This window comes from Microtus oregoni, unplaced genomic scaffold (assembly GCF_018167655.1).
Source record: "Microtus oregoni isolate MIOR12 unplaced genomic scaffold, Mior012 000088F_ref0000325, whole genome shotgun sequence".
Taxonomy (NCBI): Eukaryota; Metazoa; Chordata; class Mammalia; order Rodentia; family Cricetidae; genus Microtus; species Microtus oregoni.
In genome coordinates, this window is record NW_024544555.1 from 3,473,926 (window position 1) to 3,487,392 (window position 13,467).

Consider the following 13,467-nt stretch of genomic DNA (forward strand, 5'->3'; position numbering starts at 1 on the left):
CAGCCTCCAGAGAACAGAAATGTAGTTCCTTCTACATACAAGACACTACTTACAAAGAATCCATTAGTTTTTAGAAAAAGCCACCTCTCTGTGGTCTGTCTCACAGAAAGACGCAGAGCAGGCGGGGAGGGGAGACCTTGGGAGAAGCCATGAACATGATTTCCAGTTTTTCCTCCAAACTCCCACTGTGTGACTCTGAGTAACTGACTTGATCTACCCAGGTTTCCAGGCTCTAAACTCTGAAGTGGGTTTTTGTGGATGCTCACACAAGAAAATGCACAGAAAGTACTGGTACCCACACAGCAGGGGTCTTCCCATTGCTGTGGTCAGCTTTAAGTTGGAGCTTATAGTAGAGAAAGAGAATGACGATTGTCACCATGAAAAAAAAAGCCTGCAAATTAACATGGTAGAGGTATCGTTCCAAACGCTATATTTTTTATGAAACATAATAGATAAAAGATTTTAAGGTTTTCTTAAATCCCTAGAATATGGATAAGTATACTCACAGACTGTATTGATTCTGGGCTTGAATAGGAGATACATGCAATGCACACAACACAATACTGGAACAAAGTAACAGGTTAGGAGACATATTTAATCATCCAGTCATTGGACTGATAACTCCTTAGGTACTAGGTGGCCAGCATGGTATCAGATAGTTGACCTAGAAGGTCTCTTGTCTAATCCGTTGAGCAACCCAGAATGACTAGTGTCTGACACTGAGGGTCGAGGACCAGTGTTGAGGTGGAAACGATGTTTCACCTTGTTGCCCTGAAAAGGCAAAATAAGATCCTAGCTTGAGCTACTCACAAGCAAAGCCCCATCCCCGTTCCACCAGCAACAGGAAAAACCTCCTGCCCTCAAGAAACCAATGCACACTTGAGAGTAGAAAAGCTTAAGCCTGATGAGGACAGTGGAAGCAGGCTGAGGGAGGAAAGGAATTAAAGAAAACAACAACAACAAAAACCCTCACACTACCAAAAACGATGACGGAAGGTTGTGTCTAAAAAGACAAGTGGGTCAGGCTCCGCCAAGACTGCCTCCTTCAGCCTTCAGCCTATAGTGACACTTGAGCTACTGGGTGGGGCTGCCTTACCAGAAAAGAAGATAGGGATTAGGACAGTTAATTCAGGTTTTAGAAGGTTAGCTAGCTGTCTTAAAAATGAACCAATACTGACAGTAGGGAACACATTTTTGTATTTAGAGTTTTAATCACATTTTCAATCTTGGTAGAGCTGTGTCCATATTTTATATTTTTTAACCTATGTCTAGGAGAGGTATTTTAATACTTGTAATAGGAAGATAATCTATTATAGTCATAGAAACATACAACGATGTTTTATTCCAAGAAAGAATCCTTGTTTGCAGAAATGCAAGCACAAAGCATGAGGAAAAAAAATCTAGAAATGGATTCCTTATCCCCAAAGACAACCCCGCCCCCTGCCATGCCCTCCTTGTCATCCGCCTGGTTTTAACAATGACTGCCAGGCAGCTTGGCTTGAAGAAATTCACACCCACTGTTCCAGCTGCTGGAGATGCAGCTCCAGCTTCCAGTATCCACTGTATGTAGTACCACACCCATGCACAGAGAAAGAATGGGAGACGCACTGAAAATGAAGGAAGTACCCCTGGGAAGAGCATCCAAATAGAGACAAAAGGGAACCCTTCCTAGCCCCCTCCTGAGAATAGGGCAGGGCACAGTCACAGTTACCATGGTTCCTAAGGCGAGCTATCCTGGCTAAATGTCTTTATCTTTCCTTAATTGTGGCTGAAATGGTACCTAGAGGAATGGGTGTGGTCCTGAATGCCATGTCACAGGCTGGGTCTGTAAGAAGAATGAATAAGACCTTTGAAAATTGGACGGGCCAGGGGATGATTCTCTGTCCCAAAAAGGATATTTGGCAAATGCAGACTAGGTGTAAATGCAGGGGACCTCTAGCTGCAATAGCAAGAGAGACTTGGTCTCATCACTTCATTAAAGTAACTAATATAAAGACAAAGCTGATATCCCAACTAGATTCAAAGAGAATACAAAGAGTGATACCTTCTATATTTCTTTGCAAAGGCAACTGGCACCAAACAAACACTGACACAATGTTTCCCCAAGAATGGAGAGTTAATGCTGTCAGGTAGTGATACAGGAGTATCCCTTTACGCCCAAAGCCTCTGCCAGGCAAAAGGATCCCTACCCAGCTCAGCTATTCTCCCTAGGGAGTGTTTCTTCCCTGGTGGGATCAAGTGGACAACTGGTAGGGGTGGGGTGCAAATGTCAAAGTGAAGGAAGGCTCAGGTGTACGCTGAAGGTGAGATGCTATAATACAAATAAGCCGGTTAACAATGCGGTGCTGGAGGCGCATGAAGAAGGTCCTTCACTCAATGGCATAGGAGACACAAGAGGCAAAAGTGTACACAGACTCAGGCTCGTTGCAAAATCTTGGCAGATGGCTACCAATTGAGCAGGTAGCAGGTAGCAGTCAGCCCTGGGGCAGCTGCAGAGCCTCCCAGAGGCCAACTATCACTTCCTTTGTTCCCCTTGCAAAGATGGAGTAGCCACCCATCCCTCTAATACACACACACACACACACACACACACACACACACACACTCACTCAATACAACAACCATACTGCTTCTTGCTAAATCACCAAATGTCATGGGCTATTGCTTTTTGTTTTAATGCTATCCCAGACTGTCATATGTCTTCACTATTCAGGTCATCAAGTCAACTAACTCATCAGGGAGGAATCACAGGCTGGGCGAGGTATTTTGTCCAGGACAGTACCTGGGTGGAAAACCGTTCAATAGCTGATAAAAAGCATGTCCTCTTCTCTAATCCGCCCTAACACCAGCCAGTCGCCGGTGGCTCAGTCTAACACACAATGGCAGTTGGACACCGCATGCACTCAGTGTCGTTGTGCAACTGCAAACTAAAATGTTCTCTGAAAACTCAGCTTTCTTTTGGACGAGAAATAGTAACGACATGGAAAAGGTAAACGATTAAGGTAAAATAAAGTTGATCATTTTCATTGCAGCCACTTTAGTTGTTGAGTCTGGAATCTGACACACCCAGACCTAGATCAGTTTAAATGTGAGAAAGGAGGGTACCCCAGAGGACTGGTATTCCAGGCACCCACAGAACCCTCTCCAAGGCGCCTTACTGCCAGAGCTAGGAGAGGGGCGCGGTCCGGCTGCCAAGTGACGGTGGAGAAAGGTGTCATCTCTCATACCCTGCCAAACCCAAAGGATCCATCAACAAAAAGCACACCTCAAGCTGCGGGAGCACACACCTATCCCCACGCCCCATTCCCAGGCGGGACTGGAATCCGCTGAGCCCTGTGAGGCAGGCGCTCTGGGCAGTGGAGACGGACAAACAACCCGAAGTTCTCCGAGTCAGTGTTTAGGTTTTCCTCTTTGTTTTGATTTCCTCAAGCCCCACGGTCGCTGCACCAGCTTGGCGCCGGCTGTGCCGTCTGGTCCGACCGCCGCACTCAAGTGCCTGGACCGCGCTGGGTCCCTATTTCCCGAGGGACCCAGCGGGGACGCCAGTGGCATCCGCGCCACCCCGCCCGCGGCCGGCTAGGAGTCACCGGCCGACTCACCGTGATCCGCGGGATGTTCTTCTTGCCCTGGTAGGACATGGTTGCTGCGTTGGCTGCAGGGGATGCCTGCCTGGCTGCTACTGCTGCTGCTCCTGCGCCTGGCTCAGCACAGCGCCCCAGATCAGGTGGAGGCAATGGTGCACTGGTCGGTGCCGCCGCCTCCTCTCGCCTCCGCCCCCCTCCCGGGCTCCCGCGGCGGCTGCCAGAGACAATAGTAAATCTCCTCGGTCTCCCTTCGCCCCGACCCGCCCCCGGCCACTCGCACCCTCCTCCACTGGCGTTCACGCCCGGGTTGGGGTTTCTTTTTTGTTTTTTCTTTTGTGGTGCCAGCTGGGACCCCGTAAGGCAGGAATGGCTGATCTAAGACTCCTCCCTCTTCTCTCTTATCCCTATTGATTTTCTTCTTTGCATCTGCCTCACCCACTCCCCCCGCCCAAGGCTCCCCCGCCTTTACTTCTAGATCCGCGGAACCAGTCAGCTCCTCAGCCACCAGGGGGCGCGAGGGACTTTTCAGGGCAAGGATGCTACAATCCCAGGCGAACCCATGCTAGTGGCCTATGCGCCTCCAGGGCCAAACCCCTCGGAACACCCACACCTCCCACTATTCCATACCCGAATCTCCCATCTTCCCTACTATGCTTTTAAAAAGGAGATGACACCGGACTCATCTCCGGGAGTCGGCTGTCCTCAACCATTTGCGAACAGAGTGTGGCGCCGCCGCCTTTGTTAGAATCAAAGGCTGGGCGGCGCCTCTGCTGCTCGCACGGTATTTGTAAACAGCAGGCACAGACCCTTGGAGATCAGACTTTATGCCTCTTGACTCAGTGTCTGGTGCTCCTAGACCATGACTATATGCACTTAAAAATACAAACTCGGGGCATGGATGTGTGTAAGAGCAACATAAGGCTTCTTGCTCGTTCTCTGCATTTAAAAAATATTCTTTGCCTGACTCTTACAGCTCAAGAAAGAGCATGTACTGCTCTGTGGGTATAAGGCAGAGAAAACCCCTATAGTGGGAAGGCAAAAGCCCTGCATGTTCCCTGTTCAGCCACGGGGTTGTGAGGGGACCTCCTTTTACCAGTGTGGTTGTCTTTGAGCAACCCTCCAGGTAGGCAGCGCAAAATCCCGGGTTTATTGTTGAAACACAATATTTGCAAGAGTGAAAAAGGTGGCCTTTGAAGCGCTGGTACCTAATGTCTTTTGGCTGAAAAGGCCAAGAGAGACTGGAGAAGCCACTATGCGTGGAACAGCGATGGTGGTGGTGGGGGGAGTTCTAAAAAATAATCCCAAACATACAATTTTAATAACTTCAAAAAATTAGCTTGCTATGCAAAAATTAGAAAATCTTCTTAAGTCTCCTATCACCTCCCCAGCTCTCCAATTCTCAGCCCAAATGTTCCACTAAACAGAAATTCCCTGCCTGTCATTAAGCTTTAGTCTATCTGTTAGGGATCTGACATTGACATTGCTATAAGGCAGGCCTTCTGGCCACGCTTCTTGACAACTTACAATTAAACTGAATATTTTCTTGGAACAGAACAGCTATGTAAGGCCCCTACAGAAATAGGGTTCCGAATGTCCTAGCCTCTGCTTCTCACAAACAGGAAATGAGCTAACCTGATCACATAATCAAAGGGCACGCTAATTGCCTCAAACACTCCCTCTCTAGCATGCTAATCCCAGGCTTCCGCTTAGTCATGGGCGATTGGACAGAATGCAATTTTCAAAGGAAAAGTTGAACAATTTCTCAATTTATTTCTGGCCCAGGGGAAGAATGCCAAATGAAGGTCAACACGTTGAAATCTTTTCCAAGACACAGAAAGAATGAAAAAAAAAGAGAGAGAGAGAAAATACTGGGTCAAAGAAACACCCTACACATTTTGGTTTGTTCTTACATAGATGCTAAAACCACTAACCAGGAGGGAGTTGTGATATCACAAAGAATTTTGGGACTAACATGCAAATGAGTAGGGTTATATTTAGAGCAAAGAGAGAATAAACTATGGGCTAAGAAACTATGCAGAGCGATGTGTGTACTTTCTCTCTCTCTCTCTCTCTCTCTCTCTTTCTCTCTCTCTCTCTCTGTGTGTGTGTGTGTGTGTGTGTGTGTGTGTGTGTGTGTGTGTATCAGTCTCCCTGTCTCTCTCTTTCTCTGTATCTCCTGGATTTTATTGTTCCAAACTTAGCTTGTACTAGAAGAGATCTTTATAAGTTTGTTTAGGAAAAACAGAGATGGATACTGAATGTTTACAATCTTAAACAAATCTGTTACTACTTCTATTCTTATTCTTTCTTCCTATTCCTCTTCCTCCTCCTTCTCATTTTCTGTTTCCTCTTCTTCTCTCTTCTCTTCCTTACTTCATTTTCTCATTTCTGTTCACGTCATGGCTTTCTTTGCCTCTATTTCCTTGGATGATGTCACTGAAATCCAGAACATCCTCCATTAGATTCCTGTCATAGTTTTTGACTACTGGATGATCTTGTAGATGGTGCAGAGTTGAATCAACCTGTTGAGGTGGAGATTGAATGCAAGAGGCAATGCTCGGTAGGAACTGTGGTGTGCCCCTGGGATCAGACTGCTGCAGAAGTCCCTGCACAGGAATGCATGATAGCCAGCTAATTAGTTCAAGCTGCTGCCATCATCAGAGCCATACAGCAAACAGTTCTTCCCTTCAGCTGTCCCCTTCAGTCATCTTCCTCTTTTTTAAAAGAAAAAGAAGAAGAAAAAGAAAAGTCTTTGGGATGGTTGAAGAAAAAAGCCTTCCTTGGCAATCCCAGCAGTATAAAAGACAAGGCAACCATCAATTCAGGCTGCCTCTGTGTCTGGCCAAGAGAGCAGTGGAATCAGCGTGATGTTTTCCACAGAAGGATTCAGAATGCTTTTTCCTTGGATACACAGTAGGACTTGGCTTAAACTGTGAGACAGAGCGACTCGGACACATAGAAATAGAGACTTGGTGTCGGTCCCAAAGAAACTTAACTTTGGCTACCAAAACTGCCACACCCAAAAACTTTGGTCAATGGCTACTCTATTCCAGTTGCTCAGGCTACAGGCTTATCTTCATCCTCAATGTCCTTTCATCGGTCATACTCTAACCCTTCCTATCACTCTGTCAGCAGATTCGCTTCCTGCCTTTAAATACATCAAGACTATGAAACTTTTCTCTCTGTCAAGCCATCCTCAGCTCTGTAAACTTACAGGAGTAACTCTTGGCTGAGTTCTTTACCTCAGCAACTCTCATTATTAACACAGCCCATAATACGCACATATTCTTTGCTATGTACTTACTAAAGACCGTCATCTTTCTAAATGGTAGAGTTAGAAGCATGAATGGTAATGTTGCCAACTGTGGAGTTTGCTTCCCACTTTCCTTCAGAAGAATGCTATTTGAATGTATTGCTAGCTCCCATCTCTACTTATCCATTCCCATAGCACATTTTATCATGTGACTTATTAGAGCAGCACTTGGTATTATTGCTGGAAAATAGACTTCTCCCCCTCAAGAGAATGTAGGCTTTTTGAGAGCAGTAAATGTGTCAATGTTATTCACTGAATGGCTCAACTAGGTCCCTCATCATTTAAACTGCCAAAGAATTGTCAACATAAAAATTTTAAAATAAATGTCTCTCAAGGAAGACTATACAGCTGGAATAATTTTTCTGCAACTCTTCCATATAGTTGGAGCCTAGATTTTAAAACATTAGTTTTGGTTCTCTATAGCTTTGTGTTTTCTAATTCTGAATTCAATTCAAGATGGTTGGAGACACATTTTGCTAACATGGGCGAAACCCCAAAATTCCAAGGACACATACAGCCCAAAGAATGACTGAGTAGAATACATCTTATCCCTAAACACTAATGGCAAGGCCATTGCTTTAAAGAAGCTTATATCAAAACTCATTTATAGAGAAGACCAAGGGCTTGGTTGTGTGGATTGAATGAGATCTCCCCCCACCCTAGTCTCCTGCATTTAAATGCTTGGTCAACAGTTGGTGCTGATGTCTGGGGAGGCTTGGAAGGAATGGTCTTGTTGAAGAAAGTATGTCACTGCAGGTGTGTCCAAATAAACCCCCTTTTCTATAAAAGTTACTTTGGCCATGACATTTTATCACAGCAATAGAAAACCAAACGTTTTTAGTTAGAGATTTTGAAAATCATTGATATTGGCTTTCAAGGAAGAAAACATGGACTGGGGTCCAGACAGATGTGTTGCTTAAGGACCCAGACTTGGAGGAAAAGGCACATGGACCCATAATCCATTGTGCTGATTTCCTCATTCTATCATCTTCCCCAGTTCACGTTTGCTGTTTAAAACTTGGTTTCCATGCTGGTTTGAATGAGAATGTCTCTCCCCACCCCTTATTAGCTCATGTATTTGAATGCCTGGTCCCTAGTTAGTGGAACTGTTTGGGAAGGATTTGGAGGTGTGGCCTTGTTGGGGTAGGTGTGCGGCTGAGAATGGGCTCTGAGGTTTCAAAAGCTCATGCCAGGTGCAGTGTCTCTCTTTGCCTGATGCCTGTGAATTGGGTTATAGGGCTCTTAGTTACTTCTCCAGCACCATGTCTCCCTGTGTGCCCCCATGCTTGGAACCATAATGGTAATGGCTAGCCTTCTGAAACTGTACGTCTCCAATTGAGTACTTTCTTTTATAAGGACTAACATGGTCATGGTGTCTCTTCACAGTTTAGGCCACTAAGGGAGTTTCCTTTTCTATAAATTGAAGACTGTGTTTATGATGTGCATGTCATTTCTCCAATTAACCTGTCAGTGTAGTCTTGGGAACCTTAGTAGGAAGAGGGAAAATTTTCCTTCATGTCTTGCCCAGTCAAGCAGATGAAACTGGCCTAGGAAATCTGTGGAAAGAATGAGAAAGGATGGGAAAGTCTGAAAGGTGTCTGTGAACATCACGTGAAGAGCAGGGACAGCAGATGAGCAGCTGGGATTCGGAGCTGCAGTGTCTTTTAAAGCAACAGCGCTAGACAAGAGGAACCAACTTGTGAGTGTGACAGAGTGACACCACCATCAGGGTGTGACGTTCTGAGTGTCAAGGAAAGTAGAATATCTTCACTTTTAAAGGAAAGCCGAGGTGACGGTAATTAATTCCTCACTGGGTGAAAACACTCTCAAGATTGCATGGCTTTGACCAGAGTGCCTCCAAAGTGAGCACTTCCCAAGCCATCTTAGAGTGCTATGTGGGGTAGTATGCATGTATGTGTGCATGCACACCTGAGGGGTGTGTGTGTATGTGTGTGTGTGTGTGTGTGTGTGTGTGTGTGTGTGTGTGTATTATGTAATGTATTAAGTTAGTGAAGGATTGTTCGGGTTAGTTTAGTGGTGAAAAACCTGCCCATCCTGTGCACAGCTCTGGGATTAATTCCCAGGCTCCCTTTCAAAGTTATGAAAGTAATATTTACAGAATGCAATTATCTGTATGTTTACAGAGTGGGTTTCTTGTTGTTTTGGGCAAAACCTCAGTGGAATCTTTTTGGAAGAAAATCAGGGTAGAGTTTGAAGACATCTAACACAGACAACTATTTCAAAAAATTTTGTTGTAAGTGGAGAGAGGAGCTAGCACATAAAGCAGATGATAATTCAGCAAAACATTAACAATGTATTTGTATGGCAAACGGTAGAATCAGTAAGGAGGCACTAGAGAAATAAGACAATTTTTTCATGGAATTCTTAAACAGACAGCACAGGTGACACCTAGTGTTCAAGTGGAAGGCTTGTCCTAAGCTAGCCAGAAGATGCATCCTCCCCAGTCTCTGGATGACACAGTTCCTGGCAGGCAGCTCCGCACACTGGAAGAGGTAGTGTTTGGGAATTGTCTCCTTACGTGTGCTTTCTCTGCTATCCGTTGAGACAATGACAGTGGAAGTTAGAGGAGAGCTGGAAAGGGATGGGGGTGGAGTGGGGCAGTTATTGGGCAGCTGGACGGAACTCCAATCAGTGGCCATGCCTTGAAAGAGAGTATCAGCAACGGTGACAGACGTTCCTTCAGCCGCACTATCTTTCGATCTGTAGGTAGGAGTAGGAATGGTGGAGAACTGGACCATGATGTTTTCAGGAGAGTGCTGAGACATATCAAAGAAATTCAAGAAAACTGAAGATCAAGCATGAGTCTAAAGCAGTTGAGAAAGAAGAGAAGACTGAAGTTAATTAAGCAACAGCAATTCCCACCTCTGATGCCTTGATGCTTAGTAAATTCATCTGTCTCCATCATCCGAAGTTTTTTTATAGAGATTGGAAAAGAGCAGAACCAATGGAGAGAAAGGTTAATTAAATACACAATGGAAAAGCCCGGAAAATTCTGTCTACCTTTTAATCTCCAAAAATGTCTAAACTAGCTATGCCACTTGCAGTTTTGGCTTTGAAAATACTTATATTTTGTGCTATTAATATAAGAAAACATTTCCTTTTGGCTTCTATTTGAAAGATGGAGGAAAACAGCTCAAAGATAAATCTAAATCTAGATAAGTACTGAAGGAGCAGGATCTATCCACCAGGCCTTGGTGAGAAAGCTTAACTGTATGTTACGTAGAAAAACATTCATTCATAGGACATCTCATCAGGTTATTTGGACGTGTTAATGTTGCCTGTATTTCAAACAAAGAAAATCTTAGACTGTAATTCCAATGTGACAGAATGAAATTAAAGAGACAGTTCCCTAATATTATTTGATGTTTACATAGTAAGCCAAGGAATAAACTGGCAAATAAGTTTGTCGTTGATCCATGTAATTAATTCCGACATCAAACTCACAATAGGTTGGGCAAAGGTATTCAGTCTTTAGTGTGTGAAGTTTTTTCTCTTTTCTTCAGTGGGCTGTAATCCTGAAGCCTTCTTCCCTCATCCAAAAGCTTTGTCTGTAGCTCATTGCAAAGGCCTGAAGCCGGTAAATGAGGTTGGGAGGGAAGGGTTGAGTTACTACATGGTGAGCTCCATCTCTGCTCCATCGTAGGATGGACACACAGAGAGCTTTGTCATGGCCTAGTTGATTTATTTGAATTGCCTTGAATTGCAAAGATGTTATTGTGAGCCACTTTTCCTTGAAAAGAAAAAAAAGAAAAGAAAAGAAAATCCATATCTCCAACTCTGTATGGGTTCAAGGCTGGGAATGGAGGTCCAGAGTACTGTTTTGTTTTGATGAGGCCATGATGTGTACCATGTCCTCACTGTCCCATTCCACTATCTTCCTATCTTTCCAAAACCACTCTTGTACCACAACGTTCAGCTGAAATCCCCATGTGAGAAAACCAGGGAGGTGGAATTAGATGTTTCCCGAAGAGTGTGGGTCTTGTACTTGGGACTCAATATAAATTCATAGTTTTATTTCTTTCAGTTACATATAAAAAACTTAGAAAATACTTCTTATTCTCATTTATGTCAAGATTGGTAGCAGGATTGTTTCTGCCACAAGAGAGGCAGGAGGTAGCCTCTGACATTCAGACACCTGTTGGATGACATTATCCTGAGGGGGTACACAAAAATATCTTGGTGCCTGATGGACAACAGAATCTCAGCTGAAACCGAAAACCAAAGCCATGAGGACCAACAAAGGTCCTCTGTAAGAGTGGAACCACGTGGAAGAGGTAATAAATGGCCCATAGCTCATGTTTAGCCCTTTAGATGAACAGATCCACGTGGTGGTCATTCTCACAGAACTATTGTAAAGAACAAAAATGACAGTTTCCACATTGGTTTCTTAGCCTCAGACAGGGAAGACCCAGTAGCGGATTCTGAAACTAACCCCCATTCTTACCTAAAGTTTATTTTTATTTTTAATTTCGAGGAAATGGAAGATGCACATTTAAAGATCTGCATTTAATTCACTAATCTGGAAATCATACAAGCCTGACAACTTCCAGAGAAAGACTGAATTAAGTAATAGCCCAAACCTAAGAGGCTATGTGTTTTTCTAAGCAGATCATTGTTCATTCAAGTCCATTGTGTAGAGCCATGAATTTAGCAAATGGATGACTTTCTGTTAGAAAGAGGGATCAAGAATAGTTTATGTAGTCTTAGAGCAGACAACAGATGTACTAACAGCCCTAAACCCAGATTACACTAATTACGCTTCTCTCCACCACAACACAGTAGGAAAGATCTAAGCTGCTATATAATTTGAGCACCTAAGTGGTACACTCCATTAATGGCATGATACAAACCCAACTAAATGAGTAAGAAATTACAAGTACATTGGTGACGTTGGTAAGACACATGAACTATAAAGGCAGGGAAATGGTTTCCAATGTTTCTGGACCCAATCTCTCCAAAGTAGAGGGCAGGTCATTACTCTGAGGAGCAGTGTTTACACAAAGAGCAACACAAGCCAGGAAAAACCTCCTCAGGTTTTAGAGACGGCATGTTTTATATCCCCAAATGTGTTAAAACCCACTCATGGAAACAACAAAGCCATCTCTCTCCTGCATGGTGTCTAGAATAAGAAAGGGTCGCACAGCATGACCTGAGAACAAGGCCTGACGCTTTGGCAATAAGACCCAATAACTGCGATAGTACTAGGATGGGAAAAGATGTCTCTTGGAGGCTATATAATAGTAGGAGACGGATAACTTAGATTCTCTGACTCTGGTACAAGAGGAATCTACCATAATCGAAAGTTAAATCCTTGAATAATAGGGAATGCCGGTAGAAATTGAAGCCTGAGCAGAGACAAGTCCACCATGAACTAAGTTCTATTAGACCAAAGCATCATAGAATAATTTGACTCCATCAGTCGTTCATAACCAATGGAAGTGGACCTGCTGGTAAGATTTGAGACAGGGCCTGAGGAGAGGTGAAAGGACCAATTCAGCCTGATGAGCTGATCATCCTTTCTCGTGTCACTGACTGCTGTTGCTAAGTGCCTTTCTGTCTGTATGCTCTAATACAGAATGTGAAGGAAGAAAACACACACGTTTGTTTTATATATAAGTGTTATATATAGGTGTTTTATAGAGACAGTGTTGACTGGGACCTAGAAAAGCCTTTGATAGAAGCATACGGGTATGCCCATTTGGGTGGGTATCAGGAGTGAAGATTTATTTATTATATATTGGCTATTAAAATCTTCCAGAGAGCATCCATTCAGAAAGAGACACTAAACAGTAAGGTAGATAAAGTGATTGTCTGTTGCCATCAGCCACATCGGTGCTACAACGGGATCATCAGTGGAGTAGACACTGTGACAGGGCTAAAGGATCTACAAGAAACTAACTCCCACTCATCAACACTAGCTTGGTTACTGTTGCAATCAATGTTTTCCTTGACAACAACAGAGAACAATACTGGTTGGTTCCCAAATATGGTACCATCTGGCAAAGGCACAAACAGCCACTTGGTTACAAGTTGAATACATCTGAAGATGCAGTGATTCATCTTTATGGAAATAAACCATTTTAGTATGGACTTGGCATTCCTGTTCCTAGGGTGTCAAAGATACCACTACATGAGGGCCTCAGGACTGAGTGATGTACTGGCATAAAATCCCACGTAATATCAAATCATAACAAAGGATCTGGGTAATAGCAATCAAGTTGCAAAAAGGCCACAGGGTCTGAGGTACCATGTGTTATGTCAAATACCACATGACCACATCATTCTGAGAGAATGTATAGGAAAGATTGGGCAATAACTTTCTGGAAACAATGTACATTTTATATTAACATCCTTAAGTGGCAATACATCCACAAAGATGTCCAAAAAGGGTTAATAAGAACCAGAGCTGAAAGAAGATTTACCTTCACTCCCATTGGGAGATGCATACTTTCTATTTCTGTAGTTCTTTTATTCCTGTCTTTTCACCAAAGCAGCAATATTTCCACCAGGGGGCAGAGCAAGGGTACTACTGAAATACAAGTTGGAACT

At 43.8% G+C, this 13,467-nt stretch overlaps 1 protein-coding gene across 3 annotated transcripts in view; it reads right to left on the bottom strand.

Moving 5' to 3' along the window:
- The window catches only part of LOC121442262 (dihydropyrimidinase-related protein 3-like), a 111,204-nt gene that overhangs the window by 60,682 nt on the left and 37,055 nt on the right, over nt 1–13,467 (bottom strand). Inside the window, exons 1-2 of one of the 3 annotated variants that reach the window (XM_041643745.1) lie at nt 4,212–4,309; nt 3,600–3,798 (exon numbers count right to left, since the gene is read on the bottom strand). The exons of 1 other annotated variant lie outside the window; for it this stretch is intronic. In XM_041643745.1, coding sequence (XP_041499679.1) covers nt 3,600–3,638 — 39 coding nt within the window. In that variant the 5' untranslated portion in view covers nt 3,639–3,798; nt 4,212–4,309. Of the gene's footprint in view, nt 1–3,599; nt 4,102–4,211; nt 4,310–13,467 lie in introns of those variants that run through there. One more of the 3 variants, XM_041643744.1, reaches the window with a different exon arrangement.